Source organism: Microcaecilia unicolor, chromosome 2, assembly GCF_901765095.1.
Source record: "Microcaecilia unicolor chromosome 2, aMicUni1.1, whole genome shotgun sequence".
NCBI classification, from domain to species: Eukaryota; Metazoa; Chordata; class Amphibia; order Gymnophiona; family Siphonopidae; genus Microcaecilia; species Microcaecilia unicolor.
The window spans coordinates 434,092,616-434,117,278 of NC_044032.1; the positions used below are offsets into that span (position 1 = coordinate 434,092,616).

At 43.1% G+C, this 24,663-nt stretch overlaps 1 protein-coding gene across 4 annotated transcripts in view; it reads left to right on the forward strand.

Moving 5' to 3' along the window:
• The window catches only part of MCUB (mitochondrial calcium uniporter dominant negative beta subunit), a 149,226-nt gene extending 132,422 nt beyond the window's left edge, over positions 1-16,804 (forward strand). For all 4 annotated transcript variants that reach the window (XM_030190805.1, XM_030190806.1, XM_030190809.1 and 1 more), the window contains 3 exons: positions 6,244-6,447; positions 10,606-10,722; positions 16,596-16,804. In XM_030190805.1, the coding sequence (XP_030046665.1) occupies positions 6,244-6,447; positions 10,606-10,722; positions 16,596-16,676 (402 nt within the window). In that variant the 3' untranslated portion in view covers positions 16,677-16,804. The remainder of the gene's footprint in view (positions 1-6,243; positions 6,448-10,605; positions 10,723-16,595) is intronic.
• The last annotated feature ends 7,859 nt before the right edge of the window (positions 16,805-24,663 follow it).

Consider the following 24,663-nt stretch of genomic DNA (forward strand, 5'->3'; position numbering starts at 1 on the left):
GCATGCTACTTGTGTTCAGAGCACGTGCTCAGGGGCTCTGATCATGGGGCGGTAGCAAACGCAGGCGCTAGTATGGGGCTAACAGGCTCTAGTGCCTACTACTACTATTAAACATTTCTATAGCGCTACTAGACTTACGCAGTGCTGTACAAATTAACATGAAAAGACAGTCCCTGCTCAACAGAGCTTACAATCTAAATTGGACAGACGAACAGACAGCTAGGGGTGGGGAAATTGCAGTGGTAGGGGTGATAAGTGAGGGTGTTGAGTAAGAGAGTCATGTGCTCAGGGGCTCTGATCATGGGGCGGTAGCAAACGCAGGCGCTAGTATGGGGCTAACATGCTCTAGTGCCTGTGTTTGCTTCTGATCTTCAGCCCATCAGTGATGTTGCTGGTTTTTGAAAATATTGTTTATAAAATGGCCTTTTCTGTTGTGTGCTGTACCAAAGATGAACGTGTCCTCTGCGCTGTACATGTTTTATAAAAGGCTCAACACATGCCAAGAATTTTACAAACTAATTGCAACCTTTGAAAGCCTTAGATGACCCTTTCCCCATCTAGATGATCTATACATGTAAATTGTATTAAATACTCTTGAATGCAGAAACGTGTCATATAAAGTAAATGCAAAAGGCTTCAAAAGCAGAAGGGGGAAAATTCAAAACATTGGAGAAATGCCAGCATGTACACCCTGGAAGGGCTATTTTATCCTAATATCTGCACTACCACACTTAAGCCTCATTTGTCACACATTCAGGAGAAGCCTAATAGAGCAGCAGGCTGAGAACCAGGGAAGCCAGGGTTCAAATCCTGCTGTGGCTCCTTGTGATCTTGGAAGTCACTTAACCCTGTATTTCCCAAGGTACAAACTTGGCATTTTAAGCCCCCTGGAGACAGGAAAATACCTACTGTACCTGAATGTAACTTACCTTGAGCTACAATTGAAAAAGGTGTGAGCTAAATCCCAAGCCCCTTTGTTTCTTTTCCCCCTCCCCCTTAGCACCCCCCCCCCCCTTGATCATGCCAGGCAAGCCAAGAGGCCCTGCTCTCCAGTATAGAGAGCTGCACAGGAATGGGGTCTGGGGGATTCCCGCGGGGACGGAGGCAGTTCCTGCGGGGTTCCCACGGGGCTGGAAGCAGCTCTGTGGGGTTCCCGTGGGGATGGGGGCAGTTCTGCGGTCTTCTCGTAGAAGTATAAGCTGCACCAGCACCGAATACCAATTTCTTTGAGTGCTGTCTTCTCCTCCTCTTCTTCTTCCATGCTTTAACAGCACAAATGTGGAAAGTCTTCCATTAAGGAGGTGGTAGAGTCACAAATGATGACGGAATTCAAAAAGTCGTGGGATGAACACAGAGGATCTCTAATTAGAAAATGGAAGTTATATAAAACCTAACCTTAAATGGCTGCATGTGTGTGGATGTGTCAAGTGAAGCTTAGATGGCGACTCTGGCTGTGATGAACTAGGGCTGATACCTGGCAGACTTGTATGGTCTGTGTCTCATACATGGCAATCTGGTTTAGGATGGGCTGGAAAGGGCTTAGACAACAACTTCAGTGGCTGGAACATGAGGACAGTGCTGGACAGACTTTTACGGTCTGTGTCCCACAAATGAGAAGACAAATAGACTGGAGTGGGCTTCAACAGCAACTCCAGTAGTTGGAACATAAGGATAGGGCCAGATAGACTTCTGTGGTCTTTGTTCCAGAAACACGAAAGAGAGACCATAATCAAGTATATAATATCATACTCGTTGATTTAATGATGAATTGATCATGAGTGTGACTATTGGCAGAGTGGATGGACCGTTCAGGTCTATTTGCTGTCACTTACTATGTTACTATTAATCCTCTTTGCTACCAGGCTGGTGCACAGACCTCAGCTCTGACACAGGCACGAGAATCAGAAGTCACCTGACCTACTGGCACGTGCATGTGGCGACCTCTCAGTACACAGTGCAAGTGAATCGGAGACAAGTCTTACATGTGCGCACCAGAGTGTTCCAACTTCCGTTCCTTCCTTGCCTACAGTGCTGTGGCTCAAATCCAGAGACAGACTGAGGGAGCTGACTGGAATTTTCTTTTATGTACCATTAAATTCTTACGGGGATGGGTGGGGATGGGTTAAATTCTTGTGGGGACGGGCTGGGATGGGTTAAATTTTTGCGGAGATGGGTAAGATTTCTGTCCCCGTGCAACTCTCTACTCCAGTATTTCTCTGAATTCCTTCTTTGTTCTTTGCTGTGTGTGGCCATCCTTCTGTCTCTGTCTGTGTCATCTCTAATGTACCCAAGATCTGCTGACCCCTGAGACCCTGCCTCCCCTCAGTAGCTTGTACTTACTTCCACCCTTTGTTTGTGAAGTTTTTTATGAATTTCTCTGAAATAAATAGCATATCTGCATTTTAGCTTTAATTTAGCTGTAGCATCCATGCCTAATCTCAAACATATCTCATGTGATCACAGTCTAGAGACTTGAGACTGCAATAGTAGCATAGGCGTTCTTGCAGGGCATGGCTCAAACCTACTAAAAGCCCCACAGTTAAGATTGGAGAGGAGCTCTTTCTTGGCACCAATATCCTCTATATGGGGGGGAGGGGATTGAGGAATTTGGAGTGAAGAGCAGAGATGGAGGCTGCCAAGGACCAGAAGGGGTTGAGAGTGAGGGAGACTGCTGAGAGCCAGAGGTTTGAGAGAGAGAGTATGGTGGAGAGAATAGTTGAATGCTTTCAGCATTTGAGAAATATGTTTAAATCTTGCAATGCATCTCAAACTCTTGCATTATAGGAGAATTCATTATGATTCATGAGCAAGTAACTGTATCTCAGACACCTGCTGTGCTTCAGTGTAGAAAATGAAGTAAATTGTCTATGGTCAATTTAGTACAGTTGTAATTTTTCACTCGAAATGTTCTTTAAAGCACTCTATTTTGCTGCCTTAACTCTTATTTTTACTACTGCAGATGTTAGATAAAGCCTCCCCAGTTCCTTGCTAAATTATAAGGACATTTTACAAATGCAAATAGAATCGGATTTCAATCTGCTGCCACAATTTTCTTTGAGACAGCTCTAATGTTAAGACTATGGCGTTAGCAGGGGCAAAGCTGAGGTTGTACTAGTAGCAGCTATGTAATACAGGGGATTATTATTTATAGGTATTTTTCTCATGTATAATGGGATATGGTCCCTCATTGTGGAATGCTTTGCCCTTCAATTTACGCTCCCAGCAGCAATATGATGGGTTTCGATGGAGTTTGAAGACTTGGCTGTTTAAAAAAAAAAATGTTATAATTTATAACATAGAGGCTCATTTTCAAAGCACATAGGCTTACAAAGTTACATATGTTGTTATATGTGTGTTTCTTTTGTATTTTTATTGTAGGTTTATTGATTTTGTTATTGTAATTGTATTTTTATTTGATTTGTAAGGTCAGGTATTCTTCGACCATGGTTATGTATCTCTCTTGGTTGTTCCTCACCTTGAGCTATAAATGTGCTGTTATTAAGTGTAAAACAGCATTGTGTGCCCCAAAAGTCGCTTTAAATTTATCTGACTGTAGAAGCGTAAAGTTTCCAACTTTATTTTTCATTTGATATATACTGCCCATTGGTAATACCATCTAGGCGGTTTACAAAAACATCTAAACAATAATAAAATAGAAGTAAACAGTTACAGTAGTCATGGAAAAGAAATTGTATAGCACCAATTCACAGCATGTTATTTTTATGTGGTATACACATAGATTTCCTGGGGGATCAGATTGGGCAGAGTTGCGGGTTATGTGTATGTCCAGAGCGGGTTTAAATATCTATGCCTACTTTTCCGGGCATTAATTTTACCAAAGCATATAGATGCATATTTTGCCTTTATAAAATATGTACTGGTGCCATTCTCTTTAATATATTTATGGCACCTTTACTTGGATCCATTCAATCTCTTGGACTAACAGCTTTTGCTGAATAGGCCCTGTAGCAATCTGTTAATGCTGTAGTCCATTGGCTCCCAAACCTGGTCCTGCTGGAGGCACCCCAGCCATTCAGGTTTTCAGGATACCTACAATGAATATTCATGAGACGTTTGAATGCACTGCCTTCACTGCATGCAAATCTGTCTCTTGAATATGCATTGTGGTTATCCTTGAAAACCTGACTGGCTGGGGTGCCTCCAGGATCAGGTTTGGGAACCACTGCTGTAGTCTGTAACAGTTGGGTTTCAAACTCTGGCAGAAAGTTCAAGCTTTAAGGGAAGAAAGGATGTTACACTATTTAAATTCAATCTGTTTTTATCAGTAAACCTACAATTTCTCTTTCACTCCAATCTTTCTCATCAAAGTACAGAGCAAAATAATGTTCACTTAAGAGATGTCCTCTTCTCTCAGAACTCCCTCAGTGAAGTCATTGTTCTTTCTATTGTCTTTTGAAGCACCTCGAATATTGTGTTCAATTCTGGTCGCATCTCAAAAAAGATAAAGTGGAATTAGAAAAGGTGCAGAGAAGGGCGACGAAAATGATAAAGGGGATGGGATGACTTCCCTATGAGGAAAGGCTAAAGCGGCTAGGGCTCTTCAGCTTGGAGAAAAGGTGGCTGAGGGGAGATATGATAGAGGTCTATAAAATAATGAGTGGAGTTGAACGGGTAGATTTGAAGCGTCTGTTCACGCTTTCCAAAAATACTAGGACTAGGGGGCATGCGATGAAGCTACAATGTAGTAAATTTAAAACGAATCGGAGAAAATATTTCTTCACTCAAGGTGTAATTAAACTCTGGAATTCGTTGCCAGAGAATGTGGTAAGCTTAGCGGAGTTTAAAAAGGTTTGGACAGCTTCCTAAAGGAAAAGTCCATAGATCATTATTAAATGGACGTGGGGAAAATCCACTATTTCTGGGATAAGCAGTATAAAATGTTTTGTACCTTTTTGGAATCCTGCCAGGTATTTGTGACCTGGATTGGCCACTGTTGGAAACAGGATGCTGGGCTTGATGGACCTTTTGGTCTTTCCCAGTATGGTTATACTTATGTCCTTTCCATGGTAATTACTAATATAGACTACTGCAACTCACTTTTGGCAAGGATATGCTGTACAGAATTGCAACAATTACAACTTCTACAAAATACTGCGTTAAAAACGTATAAAAGTTGCAAAGAAGTGGGATTATGTAACACTGTTGAGGAGTACTGGCTTACTGTATCAATCAGAATATTGATCCTAGTCTATAAAATTTTTCATTCTGGAATTCCTACCACTCTTTTCAGGTATCTCATACCATATACATCACCCAGACTGCTAAGTTCATCACATCAGAATTTAGTGATCATCCTCTCCTTTTCACTTATTCATTTACAGTCTATTCGAGAGACTATTTTTGGTACAATTGGCCCTTTTTACCTCGCCATTTATGATTAGAATCCTATTATCCTTTATTTAGAACAAAATTGAAGATCTTCCTATTCCAAAAAGCTTTTATTTTAAGACTGGATGACAGATAGCTCTGAGCTATAGCCTGAATCAAACAGACAAGATTCTGTACTCTCACTCTGGTATAGACAATTGTAATTTTCTTTTTCTTTTTACCTATCATTGTCTCTTAATTATAAATTTGTATTTTTTGTAAACCACTATGTTGACTGAGACTAATAATGGTAATAAATTGTAAACTGTACAACATATGCATTTGTTTTGTAGCCAGACCCCAAAATTTGCCTAGTGCCAAGATGGGTGGGCATAGTGTCCTCTCTGCCCCCTTCTCTCCCCCCACCCCTGCCACTCTTCCTGCTCGTACCCCAACTCAGATATCAAATACTTGAGCTGACGTGGATCCCAAAGCCTTGCCAGGTAAAGACATCTTCAGATACACCCTAACTCCCTCCAGCACAGCTTAAGTGAACCACTCGCACCTGGCGCATATGCTGGTGTCTGGGGCAGGTTGCTTAAGCTTCTGCCAACAAAGCTGCGCTGGAGGGAGTTTCGGGTGTCTTAACAGATGTCTTTCACTGGTGGGGATTGAGGATCTCTACCAGATGCAACAAGGGTGTGCTGCTGCCAAGTATGCCTGAGCACAAAGTGATCCTTAACAGCCTTGGCACCCTGTTATAAAGTTTTCCTTGTAATAACTGAATAGATCAGCAAGAAAGTGCTTGGACACCTTGCAGTATACAGCTCAAACATACTGTGACCCATGCTTTGATTGAGTATAGCAAAAGATTTTGATGTGCAAGGGCAGTAAATTATGGATCTTTCTTCTTAGGTGAAAGCTGAACTCAAGAGAACAGCAGAAGCGAAGTCCACAAGGCTTCTGTGGGTTGGCTTAGCACTACTGTCCACTCAAGGTGGAGCTCTGGCCTGGCTGACATGGTGGGTCTACTCCTGGGATATAATGGAACCCGTTACTTACTTCATCACATATGGCAGTGCCATGGCATTCTACGCTTACTTTATTCTTACCAAACAGGTGAGTCTATCGATGCAGATTTGTTTGAAGCAAGAGACTTCCTGTTCACAGTAAACTTGGTCAGCAGTGTGGTGCTGAAATATAAATGCCAGGCAGTATTCAGCCCATGAAATTTCTGGATTTGTTGACATGTCATTGGCCCTCTCCACTTAGTTTATTAAGATTCACTAAACTGCCTTTCCTAATGTTAAGACTAAAGGCTACCCGCTAATGATACTTGGTTGTGAACTGGAGAGGGACACTTGGCTATCTCCAGTCTGAAAGTTGTTGTTTGTTTGGTAGGAATTGGGAGGATTGTGAAACCATGCTGTCTAGGGTCCTGTAACACATTCGATTTCAGAAATTGCACTATCCTCATAGAAGCATTTCCATTTATTTACTTACCACAGAGGTCAGACTAACTAGCCTGTAGTTCCCAACCTTCTCTTTATTTTCACTTTGTGGAAAGTGACTAGATACGTCCTTCTGTAGTCCTTCAGGACCACTCCAGACTCTAAATAAGCATCAAAAAGGTCAGACAGTGGAACCACCAGAACTTCCCTAAGTTCCTTCAATACCCTGGATGTGTACCTTCTATCCCCATTGCTTTTTCTATCTTTTAGTTTATGTAGCTCCTTATGAACACAGTCTTCTGAAAACTGTTCGAGGTCTACCTCACTTCCTTTCCTCTTGTCAGCAGATGGACATCTCTGTACCCCTCCAAAGGGAATTGCCAACCACCACTACATTTCACTTCCTAGTTGCAACTGATCTGACAATTTTGAGGTTCTTGACCTCCAGTTCCTCTTGTTGGGATGCTTTTGCTTCCTCTTTCACCTCCTCCACTTCCAGGGCTCTGCATACTGTTTCTTCAGTTCAAGGGAAGATGTCAGGATATCGATTCTGCTGGGTCTGATGTTCTGTGTAGTTATCTTTTTTTTTTTTTCCCAGAAGAGCTATGGCTTCTGCTCTGCTGGAGATCTTTGATGCTTCAAAAAGCATTCCATCAATGTACTTCTCATTATCACCGATGCTTCTAAGTCTCACTACCTCCTCTTTCAGTTCCTCCGCTTCTTTCATGACTGATTCAACCTGCAAACATTTATTTTTATTTTTGTTACATTTGTACCCCACGCTTTCCCACTCATGGCAGGCTCAATGCGGCTTACATGGGGCAATGGAGGGTTAAGTGACTTGCCCAGAGTCACAAGGAGCTGCCTGTGCCTGAAGTGGGAACCAAACTCAGTTCCTTAGTTCCCCAGGACCAAAGTCCGCCACCCTAACCACTAGGCCACTCCTCCACTCCACACATGGAACCAGTTCCTCACCTTGGGTCACATTTTCCATATGGACGGAGGCAGAACCTGTAATAGGGTCAACAGCTTTGGTGACTTGATATTGAAAAAAGAAAAATATCTACCCTTTCTTCAGCTGTTCTGGAAGTCAAAAGAAGCAACTAGCCTTTTATGTGAGAACTAACCCCTGTTCTAATTCCCCTGTATGTAGTCCTGCTTGCTTCTTCATCTGTTGTGTGGGTATACAGTGGTTTCTCATCTGTTCAAATTTCAGAAATGTGCTTTAACTATCTTATGAAATCTAATGGTGTTCCTTTTGTAGCCTTACCTCAGATTTATGATTTATTAATTAAAGACCCCCAGAAATATAATTGTTCTCTTTTAACAGATACAATTTGACCTAAGAATTTCTCTCACAAACCAAGGGGTGAAAGCAGAACAAAGTCCAAGGGCTAGATGCACTAAACGAGCCAGCAACGTGGTTTTTAAACCAGTTCTAGCCAGTCTAGCGAGCAAGTAATAAAACAAGACATGCATAAAAGGGTTCTCCAAGCCATTTTCCTGTCACGGTAGCAGCTAACAAAAACGGAATGCAGATGAGCAAATTAGTACCCCAATATGTATAAATCGTATTGTAATGAGATGCACTACCATTTTTCGATTCCCTTACCTTGGAAACCCTAACAGGAGGTCTGCACCTCTCATTGGGGCTGCTGTGAGGGAATCTGAAGGAAAAAAAAAAGTGCTTGTCAGGGACGTCCTTCTAAAGTGCCTAACAGAGACGTCCTAAAAACAAAAAAGGACGTCCCTAACGAGCACTTGGACGTTTGCAGCTTAAGTGAAGGGCTACTACTCTGCCTTCTCTCTCCAAAACACTCACGGGAAGCAGCGATCAGACGGGGCTACGAAGATGCTCTCTCTTCCTGTGCTGCTTATTTGTCTTGTCCCTTGGAAATCTGGGTAGTTTGGAGGGTTTGTGTGCCTCGGATTCTGCTGTCCCCACACAGGGTGGTGCTGCGAGGAAATTGAAAGGAAAAAAAAACTGCAAGTTCTCGTCAGGGATGTCTAACACGAGCTGGACGTCGTCCTGCAGCTTTTGTGATGGGCGTCCTTCTTGGAAGTGTTTTTCTTATATGCAATTAGGAAGGACGTCTCTGAAGAAAAAAAAAAGGACGTCCCTGTTTTTCTTACCTGCCTAAACTGACCACAAGCACAGTTCTCTCAACAGTCCCCTCCAAGGTTGTTTTCAGCTTGCGCCCCCCCCCCCCCCCCCCAAGATTGGAACGTGTGACGACGTCCAAATCAAAACTTTTTGGATGTCCCTCCCTCCAGGTCTCTCTCAGCCAATCACAGCGCGTTTAGCTGTTACCAGTATCAGCTAAATGCGCTGGGATTGGCTGAGAGAGACCTTGAGGGAGGGACGTCCAAAAAGTTTTGATTTGGACGTCCTCGCACGTTCCGATCCTGGGGGGGGGGGGGGGGGTGCAAGCTGAAAACATTGCAGGTAGGAAAAACATGTCCAAGAAGGACGCCCATCACAAAAGCTGCAGGAAGACGTCCAGCTCGTGTTAGACATCCCTGACCAGCACTTGGATGTTTTTTTTCTTCACATAAGTCCTTCCTAATTGCTTGATGTAATCTTGCCTTTAACATGCAAAGCAGTAAACAATGGAAATGTTACACAAGTGAAGAGCAGTAGCACTTAAATTAACTGGGGCTCTTTTCAGCACTCTTTCTCTTCTGAGGTTCAGGCTGCTGACAAGTTTCCTGCTCATCAGGGATTTCCTTTTTTGTTGTTGTTTTGAGTAAAGGATGTCCATAAAGTTTGGCATGTGCAGAGCAGCCAGCATAACGCTTGGCTGCTCTGCGCATGCTTGACCGGCCAACTGGCTTCCGAGGGAATAGAGAATGCAAGTGAGCTATAAGGAGCACCTCATTTGCATTCCGTTTCCTTGATGCATTCCCGTTGCTTACCGATTCGCTAAGGAATTGGCAAGGGAAGGCCATTAACGATTGTTTTAGTGCATCTTCCCCCTAAGATCTGGCTTGTTTCAGTTGTTGTATGCTAGAGCCACAACAAGGAATCCAGGGAGAGAGTGAGATCTCCAAGTTTCCTGTCATCTCCTATCCCCTACCCCCCCTTAAAATAGTATGATCTAGTTGATAAGAAATGAACACAAATGGATGTCTACATTCTTGTTAGTCTAAAACAGGCTTGTCCAACCTGTTTCTGTTAAGGGCCACAGTTTATATTTTGTAACACTCAGAGGGCCAAAACACTCACCATCATATTTTGCCACATGTTTCATCAAATAGTGGCAAAATACGATGGTGCATCATCCCCTTCCCCAGCCTTCACCCAATCTCACTCACTCATGTAAATACCCCCCCCACACACACACACACACCAGCCTTTCTTATGTAAGCCCCCCAACCCAATTTCTTTTCCCACACCTGACTTCAGCTGCAGAAGAAATAGCAGGATTCCTGCTTCCCCATCATGGCTTGGCTCTCTGCAAGCTTGAGCCACACAGTGCCGGAAGTTTGGGTTGGTCTTGAGGTTTCAAGTTTTGCGAGCCTTGAAACCACAAGACCAGTCCAAACTTCCCAGCATTGCTCAGCTCATGCTTAAAACTGCTGAGTCATGACTGGGAAGCAGGAATCCTGTGGTAAGCACCACAAGAATTTATCAAGCTTCGGAGGGCCAGAAAAAAGCACTTTGGGGGGGGGGGGGGGGGGGGAATCTGGCTCACAAGCCATAGGTTGGAAAAGCCTGATCTAAAAGTTTATTGCATTTAAATAAGACAAAACCTTTTCTGCAAAAAACCAGAATCCCTTTGGAATTGCACTTCTTGATCACTTCTTTTTTTTTTTTTCTAATTAGGATTCTGTTTACCCTGATGCTAAGGACCGGCAATTTCTTAACTACTTTTACAGAAAAGCTGGAAAACAGCACTTTGATGTGGATCAGTATAACAGAATTAAGGAGGACTTAGCAGAGGTAAAATTAGCTTGTGTACATTCACATCTTCTACAGTGGGGGAAATAAGTATTTGATCCCTTGCTGATTTTGTAAGTTTGCCCACTGACAAAGACATGAGCAGCCCATAATTGAAGGGTAGGTTATTGGTAACAGTGAGAGATAGCACATCACAAATTAAATCCGGAAAATCACATTGTGGAAAGTATATGAATTTATTTGCATTCTGCAGAGGGAAATAAGTATTTGATCCCCCACCAACCAGTAAGAGATCTGGCCCCTACAGACCAGGTAGATGCTCCAAATCAACTCGTTACCTGCATGACAGACAGCTGTCGGCAATGGTCACCTGTATGAAAGACACCTGTCCACAGACTCAGTGAATCAGTCAGACTCTAACCTCTACAAAATGGCCAAGAGCAAGGAGCTGTCTAAGGATGTCAGGGACAAGATCATACACCTGCACAAGGCTGGAATGGGCTACAAAACCATCAGTAAGACGCTGGGCGAGAAGGAGACAACTGTTGGTGCCATAGTAAGAAAATGGAAGAAGTACAAAATGACTGTCAATCGACAAAGATCTGGGGCTCCACGCAAAATCTCACCTCGTGGGGTATCCTTGATCATGAGGAAGGTTAGAAATCAGCCTACAACTACAAGGGGGGAACTTGTCAATGATCTCAAGGCAGCTGGGACCACTGTCACCACGAAAACCATTGGTAACACATTACGACATAACGGATTGCAATCCTGCAGTGCCCGCAAGGTCCCCCTGCTCCGGAAGGCACATGTGACGGCCCGTCTGAAGTTTGCCAGTGAACACCTGGATGATGCCGAGAGTGATTGGGAGAAGGTGCTGTGGTCAGATGAGACAAAAATTGAGCTCTTTGGCATGAACTCAACTCGCCGTGTTTGGAGGAAGAGAAATGCTGCCTATGACCCAAAGAACACCGTCCCCACTGTCAAGCATGGAGGTGGAAATGTTATGTTTTGGGGGTGTTTCTCTGCTAAGGGCACAGGACTACTTCACCGCATCAATGGGAGAATGGATGGGGCCATGTACCGTACAATTCTGAGTGACAACCTCCTTCCCTCTGCCAGGGCCTTAAAAATGGGTCGTGGCTGGGTCTTCCAGCACGACAATGACCCAAAACATACAGCCAAGGCAACAAAGGAGTGGCTCAGGAAGAAGCACATTAGGGTCATGGAGTGGCCTAGCCAGTCACCAGACCTTAATCCCATTGAAAACTTATGGAGGGAGCTGAAGCTGCGAGTTGCCAAGCGACAGCCCAGAACTCTTAATGATTTAGAGATGATCTGCAAAGAGGAGTGGACCAAAATTCCTCCTGACATGTGTGCAAACCTCATCATCAACTACAGAAGACGTCTGACCGCTGTGCTTGCCAACAAGGGTTTTGCCACCAAGTATTAGGTCTTGTTTGCCAGAGGGATTAAATACTTATTTCCCTCTGCAGAATGCAAATAAATTCATATACTTTCCACAATGTGATTTTCCGGATTTAATTTGTGATGTGCTATCTCTCACTGTTACCAATAACCTACCCTTCAATTATGGGCTGCTCATGTCTTTGTCAGTGGGCAAACTTACAAAATCAGCAAGGGATCAAATACTTATTTCCCCCACTGTATATGCATTTTGATGTATTATCCACTCCTACCCTAGCCAAGATAATATTCAAGCACCTTTCTGACCTCATTTGCAACTCTTTAAACTAGTCCCTTATTTTCTTGATCCTCTTACTCTAGCTTGTCTATCTATATGTTCCATCTTTGCTTTCACCTTGTCTATTAAAATATTTTATTGTGTATTGTTGACATTGTAAGTAGTATACTATGACATACATTTGAATATTTTTACTGCTGTAATTGTCTGTTGCTTATGTTTGACTTCTACTTGCTGTACACTGCCTTGAGTGAATTCATTCAAAAAGGTGGTAAATGAATCCTCATAATAAAATAAATTATATATTTACTTATTTTTGCACACATTTATATTGAGAGTTAGAGTGGAGCCATGCCTAATGTTCATAAAAGGTGTTGCACTGACTGTCCTGGAAACGAATCCTCCATTTGTTCCCTGAAGAGGCACAGTGTTGGCAGATTTCACGCTTCACCTCTGGCGGTGTAGTAAAGATTGAGTGTTGAAATTCAGCACAGTTTGCTACATTGAAAGTAATTCTGTGTGCAGCAAATTAGCATACATTTCCATTGTTCATTATATTAAGATTAGCAGAGGTCATTATTTTGCGATTACACAGATTTATTTGTGTGGTAAAACTCCTGCTACATGGGAATTAATCCTAGTGCACAAAAGTCCGTACTAAACCAGAGATCTGACAGCTCTGGAGATAGACTGCTTTCAGAAGGTGAGCAGAGAAGCAAGGTTTTCAGCTGACTGATGAGCCCATGCTTAGAACTCCCGCTGTAAAGCAAACTGTGCAGAACCCATATCGCTGGAACAGCGCAGAAAACTAACTCGCCAGTACACATTCAAATTATATGCGTGTTGTAGAAGCGAAAACAAGAGCCCTCTGACCATTCTGCGCTCCCTAACACTGGCACTAATCACCTCTAGCCACCAGCGTTACATTGTGAGCATTGACCCATCAGTTCTTTGTCTCTCTGCTGACTCTAGGAATTAAGCTGTCAGGCCCCAATGCTGAAAAGCAAGCGCAGGCGCTAGAGGCCATTAGCACCAGACGCCCACATTTGCTAGTGCCAAATGCCCAGGGCTGGCTCTGAGCACAGTGAGCTTGCAAATGTATGCAGAAGAGCTCATGCCCTATTCCTCCCCAATGCTCGATGGGCAACGCACCAAACAAGGGCGTTCTTGCCTCAGCAAACCTTATGCCAGCTTGGGTTCGGCTGAACTGTGGAGAGGGGGATGACCTCTCTGTCTTGATGGTTCAGTGGACACCAGACCTTCCACCCCAACAATGGGTAAGGCCCTGGTAGACCTCTGCCCCCCCCCCCCGGTGGTCCAGTGGAACCCCTGTCAAGGACCCTCCAAAACATCCCCAGTGGCCTAGCAGTGACCCCCCCCCCCCCCGAACCTCTCGTACCAGGAAGAGAGTAGGGATGCTGTCCTAGTCCCTCCTCGTGCTTGGCGTGTCTCAAATGGTAATGCCCAGCCCTGCCCCATGCATCTTGGTATGCACTGATTGGCCTAACTATTATATAAGAGACCAACAGGGTTTTAGCATTTGTGGGATGGCCCACTTGGACCACCAGGACCTTATTATTTATTTATTTTTTTTATTTGTACCCCGCACTTTTTCCCACTCATGGCAGGCTCAATGCGGCAGGCAATGGAGGGTTAAGTGACTTGCCCAAAGTCACAAGGAGCTGCCTGGGCTGGGAATCGAACTCAGTTCCTCAGTTCCCCAGGACCAAAGTCCACCACCCTAACCACTTATCCATTGGAAGGGTGGGGGTCCACCAGACCATCAGGGCTGACAATGACAGCTGGATCCTGGGCATTCACTGAAAAGTTGTGCTTAATGCACAACTTTTCAGCGCATGCACCAGTAACCATCCTCCTGTTAAAGCCCCCAAAACTCTCTCATGCTCAATGCTACGTCTGCACTTAAATTTGCTTCTCATTAGCGTTGCGTGTGAGGGAGTCCAGCAGTAAAACTCCGATGCTGTTTGGAACAGCACCGGAATATTGAGCAACGGGGCATCAATTTGGTAACAGAAATATTAAGGCACTTGTATTTAAATCTGATGCCAAGACACCAAGGTCAATATTCAGAAGCATTAGTGAGGTTGGCAGTATCACTAACCACATAAAAGCTTAAAAAAAAATTAGCAGCACATAGACACATAACTTAGAATGTATAGAATATTATTTTGCTTAGGTTGTCTAGATAGGGAAATGGATGTTTGTCTGCCCATTTAAAATTACACTAGTATTTTTATAAGAGCTCTGTTAACTCTGAGCCTTTTATGAAAAAAAAAACTTATGGTGCTGTCAATGAAACATACATATTTGGCATTAAACACAACAAGAAAGGCAATTTTATAAATGAATAAGTTTGAGAAGGAAAGTATCATTACTAGGGGTTTGTGCTTAGAAGTTACAAAAGTGTATCATATATTCACATGTAATGGTACGTCTAAGTGGCTGAGAGGTCCTTTTACTAATGATATTAATTAAGTCCTTACCACAAAACGCTTTAATGGGTTTTGCAATAGTCTGGCACACGCTAATCGCGCATTATTTTGCATGGTTGCGTGCGGTAATCTACATTTTAAATATTTTAAAATATATATTTTTAGCACGTAGCGTAATTCTTCATTTTAGTTTGACTAAATGGAGGTGGGGATGGGGTCCTTGTGTCACCCTTCCTGTAGGGTATTCGGGTTTCTAATTTGTTAGTTTTGTTTTGTTTGATTGTGGAAAGGGGAGATTATACTTGGCTGCAGTTGGTATTTGGTTTATCCATTTTAATAGTTGACAGGGGTTATAAGAATACAGAGTTTTGCTTAATTTAACAGCTCTTGTATGTAGTATTCTGATCTGTATTGTAGTCATGTTTGCCTGTTGTCTTACCAATAAAATTGCTTAAAAGCAAACAAATGGCTAGGTTTCCTAAGTGGCGCTATGGACACATTAGCATTTTTAACGCACATAAATGGTTTACGCTTGTTGAACGCTAACACGCCCATAGAAATGTATAGGCACATTAGCGTTTAACGCGCCTTAAAGTTACAGGTGCGATAAAAACGCTAACGCACCTTAGTAAACATACCCCAAAAATTGCAGTATAGTACAAACACCATTTTGGAAACAGTTGAAACGATTTTCACAAAACTTATATGACCCCCCCCCCCCCCCCCGCATTCATCTCACAACAGAAAACACATACGTTCTCCTTATATAAAGCCCTCACAACTCAACCCTCAACCACCCTCTTGTCCCCCAGCTGCTGTTTTAAGCTGTCTTATATTCAAAAGTAAATGTTTCCTGGTTTCTTGTAGTATTGCTGAGCATTTTCATGACAGCCTCTTAACTAGCCCCCCCCCCCCCCCCCCCCCGGTTTACCAAGCCATGCTAACGGTTGCTGGTGCGGTAATGCCGAGGGCTGTGTCAGCATTGCTGTATGGCTTTGTAAATAGAAGGGGGTAGGTTGGGAGTGGGTTAAAAACCACCGAGTATAAGTTATGTGCATCTCACTGGAATTTAGGTGCACACACTTGTGCGAATTCTGTAGCTGGTTTAAGTGCTCGTACCTGCTTTATAGATGAATGTTTTCTCTCTTGTGCTAGTATAGTACAAAGGAAAGTAGGTGCCTACATTTATTTTAATAAAATAGGCCTCTGTCAGATGCCCATTTACAGAATTAACCCCTTAGGGGTTAATTGTCTAACTGGGTGCCTCCATTTATGCACCCCGAGGCTGCATGTTAGGTGCCTATTCTGTAACAGAATCTAGATGCCTAGGTTCCGGCACAAAATGCAAGTAGTATCTGGTATCAGCACGCCAGACAGGCACCCATTTACACCAGCCACACAGGTGATAAATGCAAGTTCCTAAATGCTGCAGGGACACACATCACTTACGTAAATAAATGGGAGTTCTGCCTGTGTCCGCCCCCCCTCGCAAATACGCGTTTTATAAGTTAAGCAGATTTTTACAGAATAGCACTTCTGTGAGTAGGTATGCACGTATATTCTAGTATTCTAAACATTTACGTGTGCAACAGGCATATAAATGTTAGCGCCCTGCTTATAGAATTGCCCTTTTAATGCTGCAAGTAAGAAATTACTGCAGAATAGCTTGCATCAAATAGGAAACTATACAGAGGTGGCGATGCATTTGATTTGATGCTTTTTCATGTATATCTGTGCTCTCTCTATTTCCTTGCTAGACTGAAAACAACCTGAGGCGTTTGCGTGATCCTCTGCAGCTACGACTTCCAATCCAACAAATAAGTGAAGAAAAAGATTAAATGGCAGCTGTTAACGAAACATCATAAACTTCAACCAGGATTGAGCTGCTCTTTAGTTTAAATGAAAAACTGGAATTTTTTTTTTTTTTTTTTAACCACTGAACGTTTTCAAAAAAAGCAATAAAGGATGGACCAAAATTTGTACTTGATGCATTTTTTTTTACTGTTCAAAATAGAAAAAGAAGTTGGTTTAAAAACCCCCCTCTGCTCCCCCACCACACACACACTCGCATATACATTCAGAAAAAAATTAGAACACCTGCTTTGTATTGTATTGATACCTCACATTTTAGCAAGTAGAGAGAGCATGCTGGGGCAAAGGTTTAGCAGTGCTTTCCAACACTGTATAATGGGATGGAGGGGTGTGGGGCTTGTGATGGATTTTCAGTGGAGGTGTTTTGAGGGAAATGGGGATATGTGGATATACGTGGGGTATATGGGGGTGTGGGGAATAGAGGTAATAAAGGTATATGTGAGTGATGGTATGTAGCAGTGTATAGGTAGATGATGAGGAAGTTGGGGTAGGGATATCAGAGTGTATGGCTCTGTGTGTGGGTTGTTAATCTGTTTGTAGCTGGGGATAAAGAATGCATTTTAGTTAATCATTTATAATTGGCCCATTGTCCTATCTGGAGAGCATTGCTGTAAAACATATCTTATTGTAAAGTGGATCTGTTTTATTTTGTATATTTTACCATGATTTTTGTCCTATGTGCAAGAGATGCAGATGTATAGGGGGGTGTATGGAGGGAGTATATGGGTGAAGGAATATATGTGGGTGGCAGTTGTAGTGGGTCTGGGTGAAGTGGAGGATGTTGATATTGATGGGGTTTGGGTGTAGGGAATTTTGTATTTGAGTGGAAGAGTATAGGCAAGGCAGAATCAATGCATTGCTCTGTTAAGGAGATTCCTAATTCAATAGCTACCATGGACCATTTTTGTCCTGGTAAGTCAGTGGGGGTGAGAACCATTGCTGCCCACAGAGGAAAAGAGAACCTGGAGAAATCAGAAGAAGGAAAACAGAAAAAAGACTGGGACCAGCATTAGAGAGGAAGGAGGATAAAAGCACCCAGACAACAAATGTAAAGAAAAAAAAACCATTTAATTTCCAATTTGTTATGTAACATAATAGGTTAATAGCTGTACACCTCCTGGCATAAACTGGTTGCTCCAGAATCAAGTTACACATTTTGAACTTGGTTCCAGAGCATCCAGATTACACCAGGAGCTATAAAACTATTAATGTACTGTTTTCCTCCCTCTACCTGTAGCTGGCAGTTGTGAGAATTTTTAACCCCTTTTTACTTAGATTTTAAATATACAAGTTGGTTCAGATCCCTGGACTGAATTACTGTATGTCAGCAGAGTGTGGAGTAAGTGGATTAATTCTGCCAGTGACCTCATGGTGAATGCTAGTCCTATAACATTAATAATGAGCTGAACTAAACTAACTTAATCATGAACACGCTAACTCAATTAATATAGAGTGTGGTATCCATTCTTTTTTCAATTTAAAGTGGAGAAAAATAGACCTCAGTAGTCACTGCATGGTGATACTGTGCTCAGCGCACTCAAATGCCAGCATTACTTGGACTCCGTTTTTATCACTGGTCACAAAACCTCCACTTGTATGCAATGAAGATATATATGGGGTAAACTATATCCTTAAACCCACTTCTGAATCGTGAAACTCAATCATTGTAAACAAAAAAAATCAAAAGATCAAAAATACTGGACCCACCAACAAAACATTTAAATATAGTAATCCATGTAAGACACACCCAGGTGTAAAGGAGTAACATATAAAGGTAGCACATCTCATTCATTGGTAATTTTGTAAACATTATAACATTGTACCAAAAAAGCATTGGGACTGTTTGTCAAAAAAAAAAAAAAAATACTCCAATCCTTAATTCTTCATTTAATACAGTTGATGGCAAGATAAACAAATCACTTACAATTGCGTTGAGACGGTTTAGGGATTCTATACATACAGAGCAAGTCTGTGTCTGTGATTAGCTCCTCTCCCAGCCAGGAGCAACTGTCAATGGCTGGTAATTTAAAATACTGAAACAGCAACCGTTGCAGCAGATGAAAAATCAATATAGATTACTAATTCTGACAGGAAAAAAAATCAAGCAGCAGTTTACTGCCTCAGCATGGACAGTCCAAGCCTTCTACACGCTGGGTCTATGTCCTAGGCATAGCTACCATATCTTCTCTTATTTACCTCAGGAGAGCAATTTGAGCGAAAGGAGATTCTGCTCCCTCCCAGCATACCCAGAGTCAGGCAGCAACAACAAAGCTCCAAAAGGCACTGAGGCCCCGATGCTCAAAACTCTGGCGCTGTTCTGAATAATGCCAGAACAGCGCAAATCAACAACGCCCTAATGCTTAACGCTAATGAGATGCAAATATAGGCGAGCTCATGGCATTAAGCATTAGGGAGTTTGGCGGGAGGATTGTGCTTGGCACATGCACAGAAGAGTTCTGCAGTAAGCTCGGCTCCTGTGCCTGGTAAAACATGAATGTGAATCACACATTGGTGTCTGTCTTCTGCATATAAATACAAGCGCTTTAAATTTTTTTTTTTTTAATAGCTTGGATACATATTTAAAGGCAGGGAACAGACGCCAAAGTGTGCTGTCGTTTGGGTCTGCTGTGTCACATGATCAGCGCTTAAGGGTTTGCACAGGCTTCCTTCTGCTTCCAAAAGCAATCAAAGCTGGCAGATTTTGCAGAATCATGAGAAATGCTCTCTTCCAACACCCTAATGCCTGCTCTGACATGGCATTATTTTTTGCAGCAGTAAGGCAGTTTTGTTTCAGGTGCTCTTTTCTGAGCATTGGGGAGGAATACAAAATGACCTCATTAACATGAGCTTGACTACATTAGCATGCTACTTGCACTGTTTGCCTCATGCTCGTTTGTTCCTGCATGCCTCTGAACATTCTGTGCAAGTAAATGTGGAAGCTAGTATGGCACTAATGGCCTCTAGCACCCGCGTTTACTTTAGAACATCGGGGCCTGAGAGCAGAACATAGGAGTTCATAACAGGCTTATCACAGAGGACTGCAGAAATGCAGGGACCTGGTCCATTATACAGAGCTTAATAAATATACAGATACACATAGCACAAGGTGCTCCATGTAATGGGGACACAAAAGGGACCATGACCTTAAGAGAATTGATGGCGACTGAAGAGGTTATGATCACCTGGGACAACCCCGTTCAGACAGAACAAAAGGAAACCATGCATAGTGCTAAAAGAGAAGAACACCAGGATGGCATTGATTATAGAGGTGGCAGTCCCAAGCGCTTACTCCGTGAATCATGTGGAGAGAGAAGAAATCCCTTAAGTACCCAGCAGTGCAGTCAGACCAAGAAAACATGGTAGAAAGATTCAAATATTTTGGGTACCACAAGCCTCAGTAAAAGGAATTTTCAAGCAATGGATGAGTTGCCTATACAAACAGGGAGTGACATTCAAATTAATTTAACTGGCCAGAAATGGCTCCTGGCCCGTTAAATTGCCTGATTGGGGCTACCAGATAATGCTGACCTGAAAACCAGCTGTTTTGAGGGTGTACCAGGAGCGGAGTTGGCACTTGGCTGATTCAGTGCCACCATTCAGTACTTAACTGACAAGGTTAACCACATAAATAGGACTGCATAAAAGTCAGTCCTATCTTAATACAGTGCCCCATAGCTAGTTAAGTGCTGAATATTGTATTTAGCTGGCTCCAGGAACCTAGGAATTCAATAGCAGTGTTGGGACATGGGCTGTCATCGAATTTCCAGGTTTTTCAGCGGGGGTCAGCAAAATGCTGATTGCTGCTGGCTGATCAGGCCCATTGCCTCTTATGAACATGAGAAGGAAGCTCTGGCACAATTCAAGTACTACAGTGAGCATTAGCAGTAAATGTGAGACAGAGATCATATTCCACATACCCTGTCTTAGGAATGTGGTATGTGCAAGACTAGGCCATTTGGAGACATTACTCCAGTGTATAGTTCTCTAGCAGGAGCTGCCTGGATTTAGGCTGCAAGAAAGATATATAACAATCACTATGTTTGCTGCTTGTGTGATTGTTGTTAGGCTTTTCTATATTATGTGGAGTTCTTTTCTTATGGATAAGCAGTATGTATTTTTTCATTGTAAATTGCCTTTGAAGTTAGGTGGTTTATCAATTGTAATAAATCTAACATGCATAAATGACCATATTCTAGCTATAGTTATAGTTCATTCAATTTACTATTGAACAGCCATGTCTTCAGTTCAGATTTAAAACTACTAAAAAGATAGGTTACTACCAAAAAGGAGAAGATTATTCCAAATGTGTGGTATTAAAAAGAAAAGCACTATGGTAGATTCAAGATGGACTGTGTGTACTTTGCCCCTGTGAAATCCCATCTGCAGAGCCAGGGGCAGGACACATAATCTGCTATAATAATTTGCACCTCCAACGCTCTGAAGCTGACTGCCAGGAAGTTGAAGCCCGGTTCATAATGTCTGAAGCCTTCCGGTGATGTCACCGTGTTGCCTGGGAAACCGCGATGCGTCTCAAGCACGGGCGCTACGCATTCGCACCACCATCTCCATCCCCTCCCAGTTCAGCAGTCCAGCCCCCCCTCAATACGTTGAAGCAGCGCTCTATCCAACCACCGCATTCCCACACCGGCACAGGGTCCCCAGCAGAGACACACTGGCACCTCTGAACACCAGAATAAACTAACTAACCCAGCAACACGAGCAGTTACTTACGACTTCACTCCATCGCGCCTGCTCAGTGGTGAGCAAGCGAGCTACGTCTCCTCTCATTGGCTGAGTTTTGCCGGCCACTGCTTGCACTGGGCTCCGTGGAGAGCGGAGACAAGGGAGGTGGGGCTTATGGGTGGGGCCTGGGTGCCAGTCAGCAGCTTGGAGCAGATTTGTGTATGAAGGGGAGGCGATTAATCTGCCCCTCTCCCAACCAGAACAAACTAACTAACCCGGCAACATGAGCTGTTACTTACGACTTCAATCCATTGCGCCTGCTCAGTGGTGAGCAAGTGAGCTACGTCTCCTCTCATTGGCTGAGTTTTGCTGGCCACTGCTTGCACTGGGCTCTGTGGAGGGTGGAGCAGAGGGGAGGCGGGGCTAATGGGTGGGGCCTGGGTGCCGGTCTGTAGCTTGGAGCGGATTTGTGTACAAAGGGGAGACAATTGTTCTGCCCCTCTCCCACCACTTGGGACCTGTAAAGTAAGCCGATCTGGCCGGGGGATTGTCGCATACAGTGTTCGGGACCCTGCTGTTTGCTAAAATGTATAGGTGATTAGTGATTTACAGTATTTGGGGAAATAAGCATTGTTTTGTGTCACTCTCAGGACCAGCTGGGATTGCTGGTACTGTGCTTACCTCCAGAAGGGGGGAGGGGGTCGTGAGACCAGAGAAGGGGTCCTCACACCAGAGAAGGGGGGTGGAGGGGGGTCCTGAGACCAGAGAGGAGGGGAGGTATCTCTGTCACACACACACTCATACAGTCAGTGTCTTTCTCTCACTCACACAATGTCTCTCACACACTCTATCTCTCACACTGTATCACATTCACTATGTGTCACAGTCACTCACACACACTCTCTCGGTCTCACAGAGAGTCTGTGTATCGCATACATACTCTCTCTCTCACACACACACTCTCTGTCTCACACACAGCACCCAGTCTCACTCTCTCTGTCACACAGTCACTCTCACACACACACTCTCTCTCTCTCAGACATACACACTCCGAGGAAAACCTTGCTAGCGCCCATTTCATTTGTGTCAGAAATGGGCCTTTTTCTAGTTAGAGATAAAATTAGAACGGTATGATTTAGCTTTAACACTCTAGATGTGAACACTTATGCTACCTCTATGGCTGGTGTAGGTGCTTGTGCCTAAAATATAGGTGTGTACTTGACCTACTAAACTAATAGTCTATTAAAAAAAAAAAAAAAGCAATTAGAGCAATAGTTTATAGAATAGACTACCAACAGGTGTTCTTTTATAGAATTAGCCTCATAATTTACACAATACTCTCACCTTTTTTGAAGCAGCTGGAAATTTGGATGTCAGCATTTGCACACTATTGGGACTGGATACACAGGCAATCTTGCACACTGTTAACCCTATCATAGTACCCCTGTTCATACCCATTTCAACCAATGAGGATGAGTTTTATTCTCTGTAATAATTGTGGTGCTTTAGTTTCAAGGCAAATCAGCTGGAGATTTAAGGCTTGTCTTATCTGTCTTCAGCTTGCTAGTTTAAAACAGGAGCTCAGTAAACTACAACAGGAATTGAATGCACTTAAAGCAGCTTCTATGACTGCACAGAGTCATACTGCACAGGATCATACCAACTTCTCACCACTGCCTCAAAGGATAAAACCACCTAAGAATGGATTGTTCACTGTAGGTTCAGGCAGACTACATTATGTAGCACAGAAGCATCCGCCCTCACAAGTGTTGCCCCTACAGAATTCTTTTGCTCCATTACAGCACTGAAAATAGAACTGAGGCAGAAGAAAAAGCAATGAAGGTGGAACAAAAAGATATGAAGGTGCCCAAAGAGAAAAGACACCCCCAAAGCACTAATATTGAAACTCATACCAGGAAACTGTTTCTACTAAGGGATTCCATTATCGCAGGCCTTAACTTTGAAACACAGTTCAAGGGGCCATGCAAAGTGAAAAGCCTTCCAGGAGTACCAAGCAAATAATCTCTATAATCAGAGAAGTAACTAAGGAGTCAAACACTGATGTTATCCACCTGGGAACAAATGATTTGTCCAGTAATACCCCACTTGTCATGCAGAGAGCTTTTTGGGGAGCTGGGGGAGGGGTTAAAACCTTTGGTCCATACAATAGCTTTTTCTGAAGTACTATTTACCTTTGGAAAGGGAGAGAAAAGATTGCAAAGTACTGAAATATTCGATAGCTGGCTCAAAGTCTGGTGTCAATAAGAAGGATTTAGGTGCATAGGAGAATGGGGTAATACATGGAAAAAAAAGACTATGTTGTAACGATGGGCTGCATCTCACTGTGGCAGGAAAAAAATCCTTGGGGAGAAATTTAGACAATATATTTCTAGGCACTTAAACTAGAAGGCAAGGGTGGCATATGGAAGCAGGTCACTTCAAGTGGTCACCCACAGCTAAAGCTAAAGACAAGATGTGACAGTAGAAAAGAAAGCAATGAAAACAACAATCTTTGCAAATCACTTCTTACCAACACAGCAGGAAGGGAGACTAAACAGAAGACAAAAATACCACTGAAATGTAGAGACTGCAAGCATTTGTGGTCATCACATTCCAAGCCATAAAGTTCATGACCTGCAAGCCCAGATGTTAGAGGCAGACTTTGAGGTTGTTGCAGTCAGGGAGACATGGCTCAATGATTCCCATTGATGGGATGCAAATGTACCAGGCTATAATCTGTTTAGGAAAGATACAGATGTTCCTAAAGGTGGAGGAGCAGCTCTGTATGTGAGAAATGATATCACAGCGACTGAAATGACAGGGGCCTGGGGAAAGGAAGAAGTGATATGGATCACCTTAAAAAGAGATGATAGAACCTCTGTCCATGTGGGTGTTGTCTACAGACCTCTGACACAATCAGAGGAACTAGATAAAGATCTGATTACAGATATCCAAAAGTTGGGAAAGAAAAGAGAGGTGCTGTTGCTGGGAGATTTCAGTCTGCCGGATGTAGATTGGAAAGTTCCATCTGCAGAATCGGAAAGAAGTAGAGAGACCGTGGATGCTTTTCAAAGTGCTCTGCTCAGACAAATGGTAACAGAACCCTTGAGGGAGGGAGTGACACTGAATCTGGTGCTCACAAATGGGGATAGTGTGTCAAATGTCCGAGTGGGTGCCCTCCTGGGCAGCAGTGACCATCAAACACTTTGGTTTGATATAACAGCTGAAGTGGAGGACAGCCACTCAAAACTCAAAGTCCTGGATTTCAAG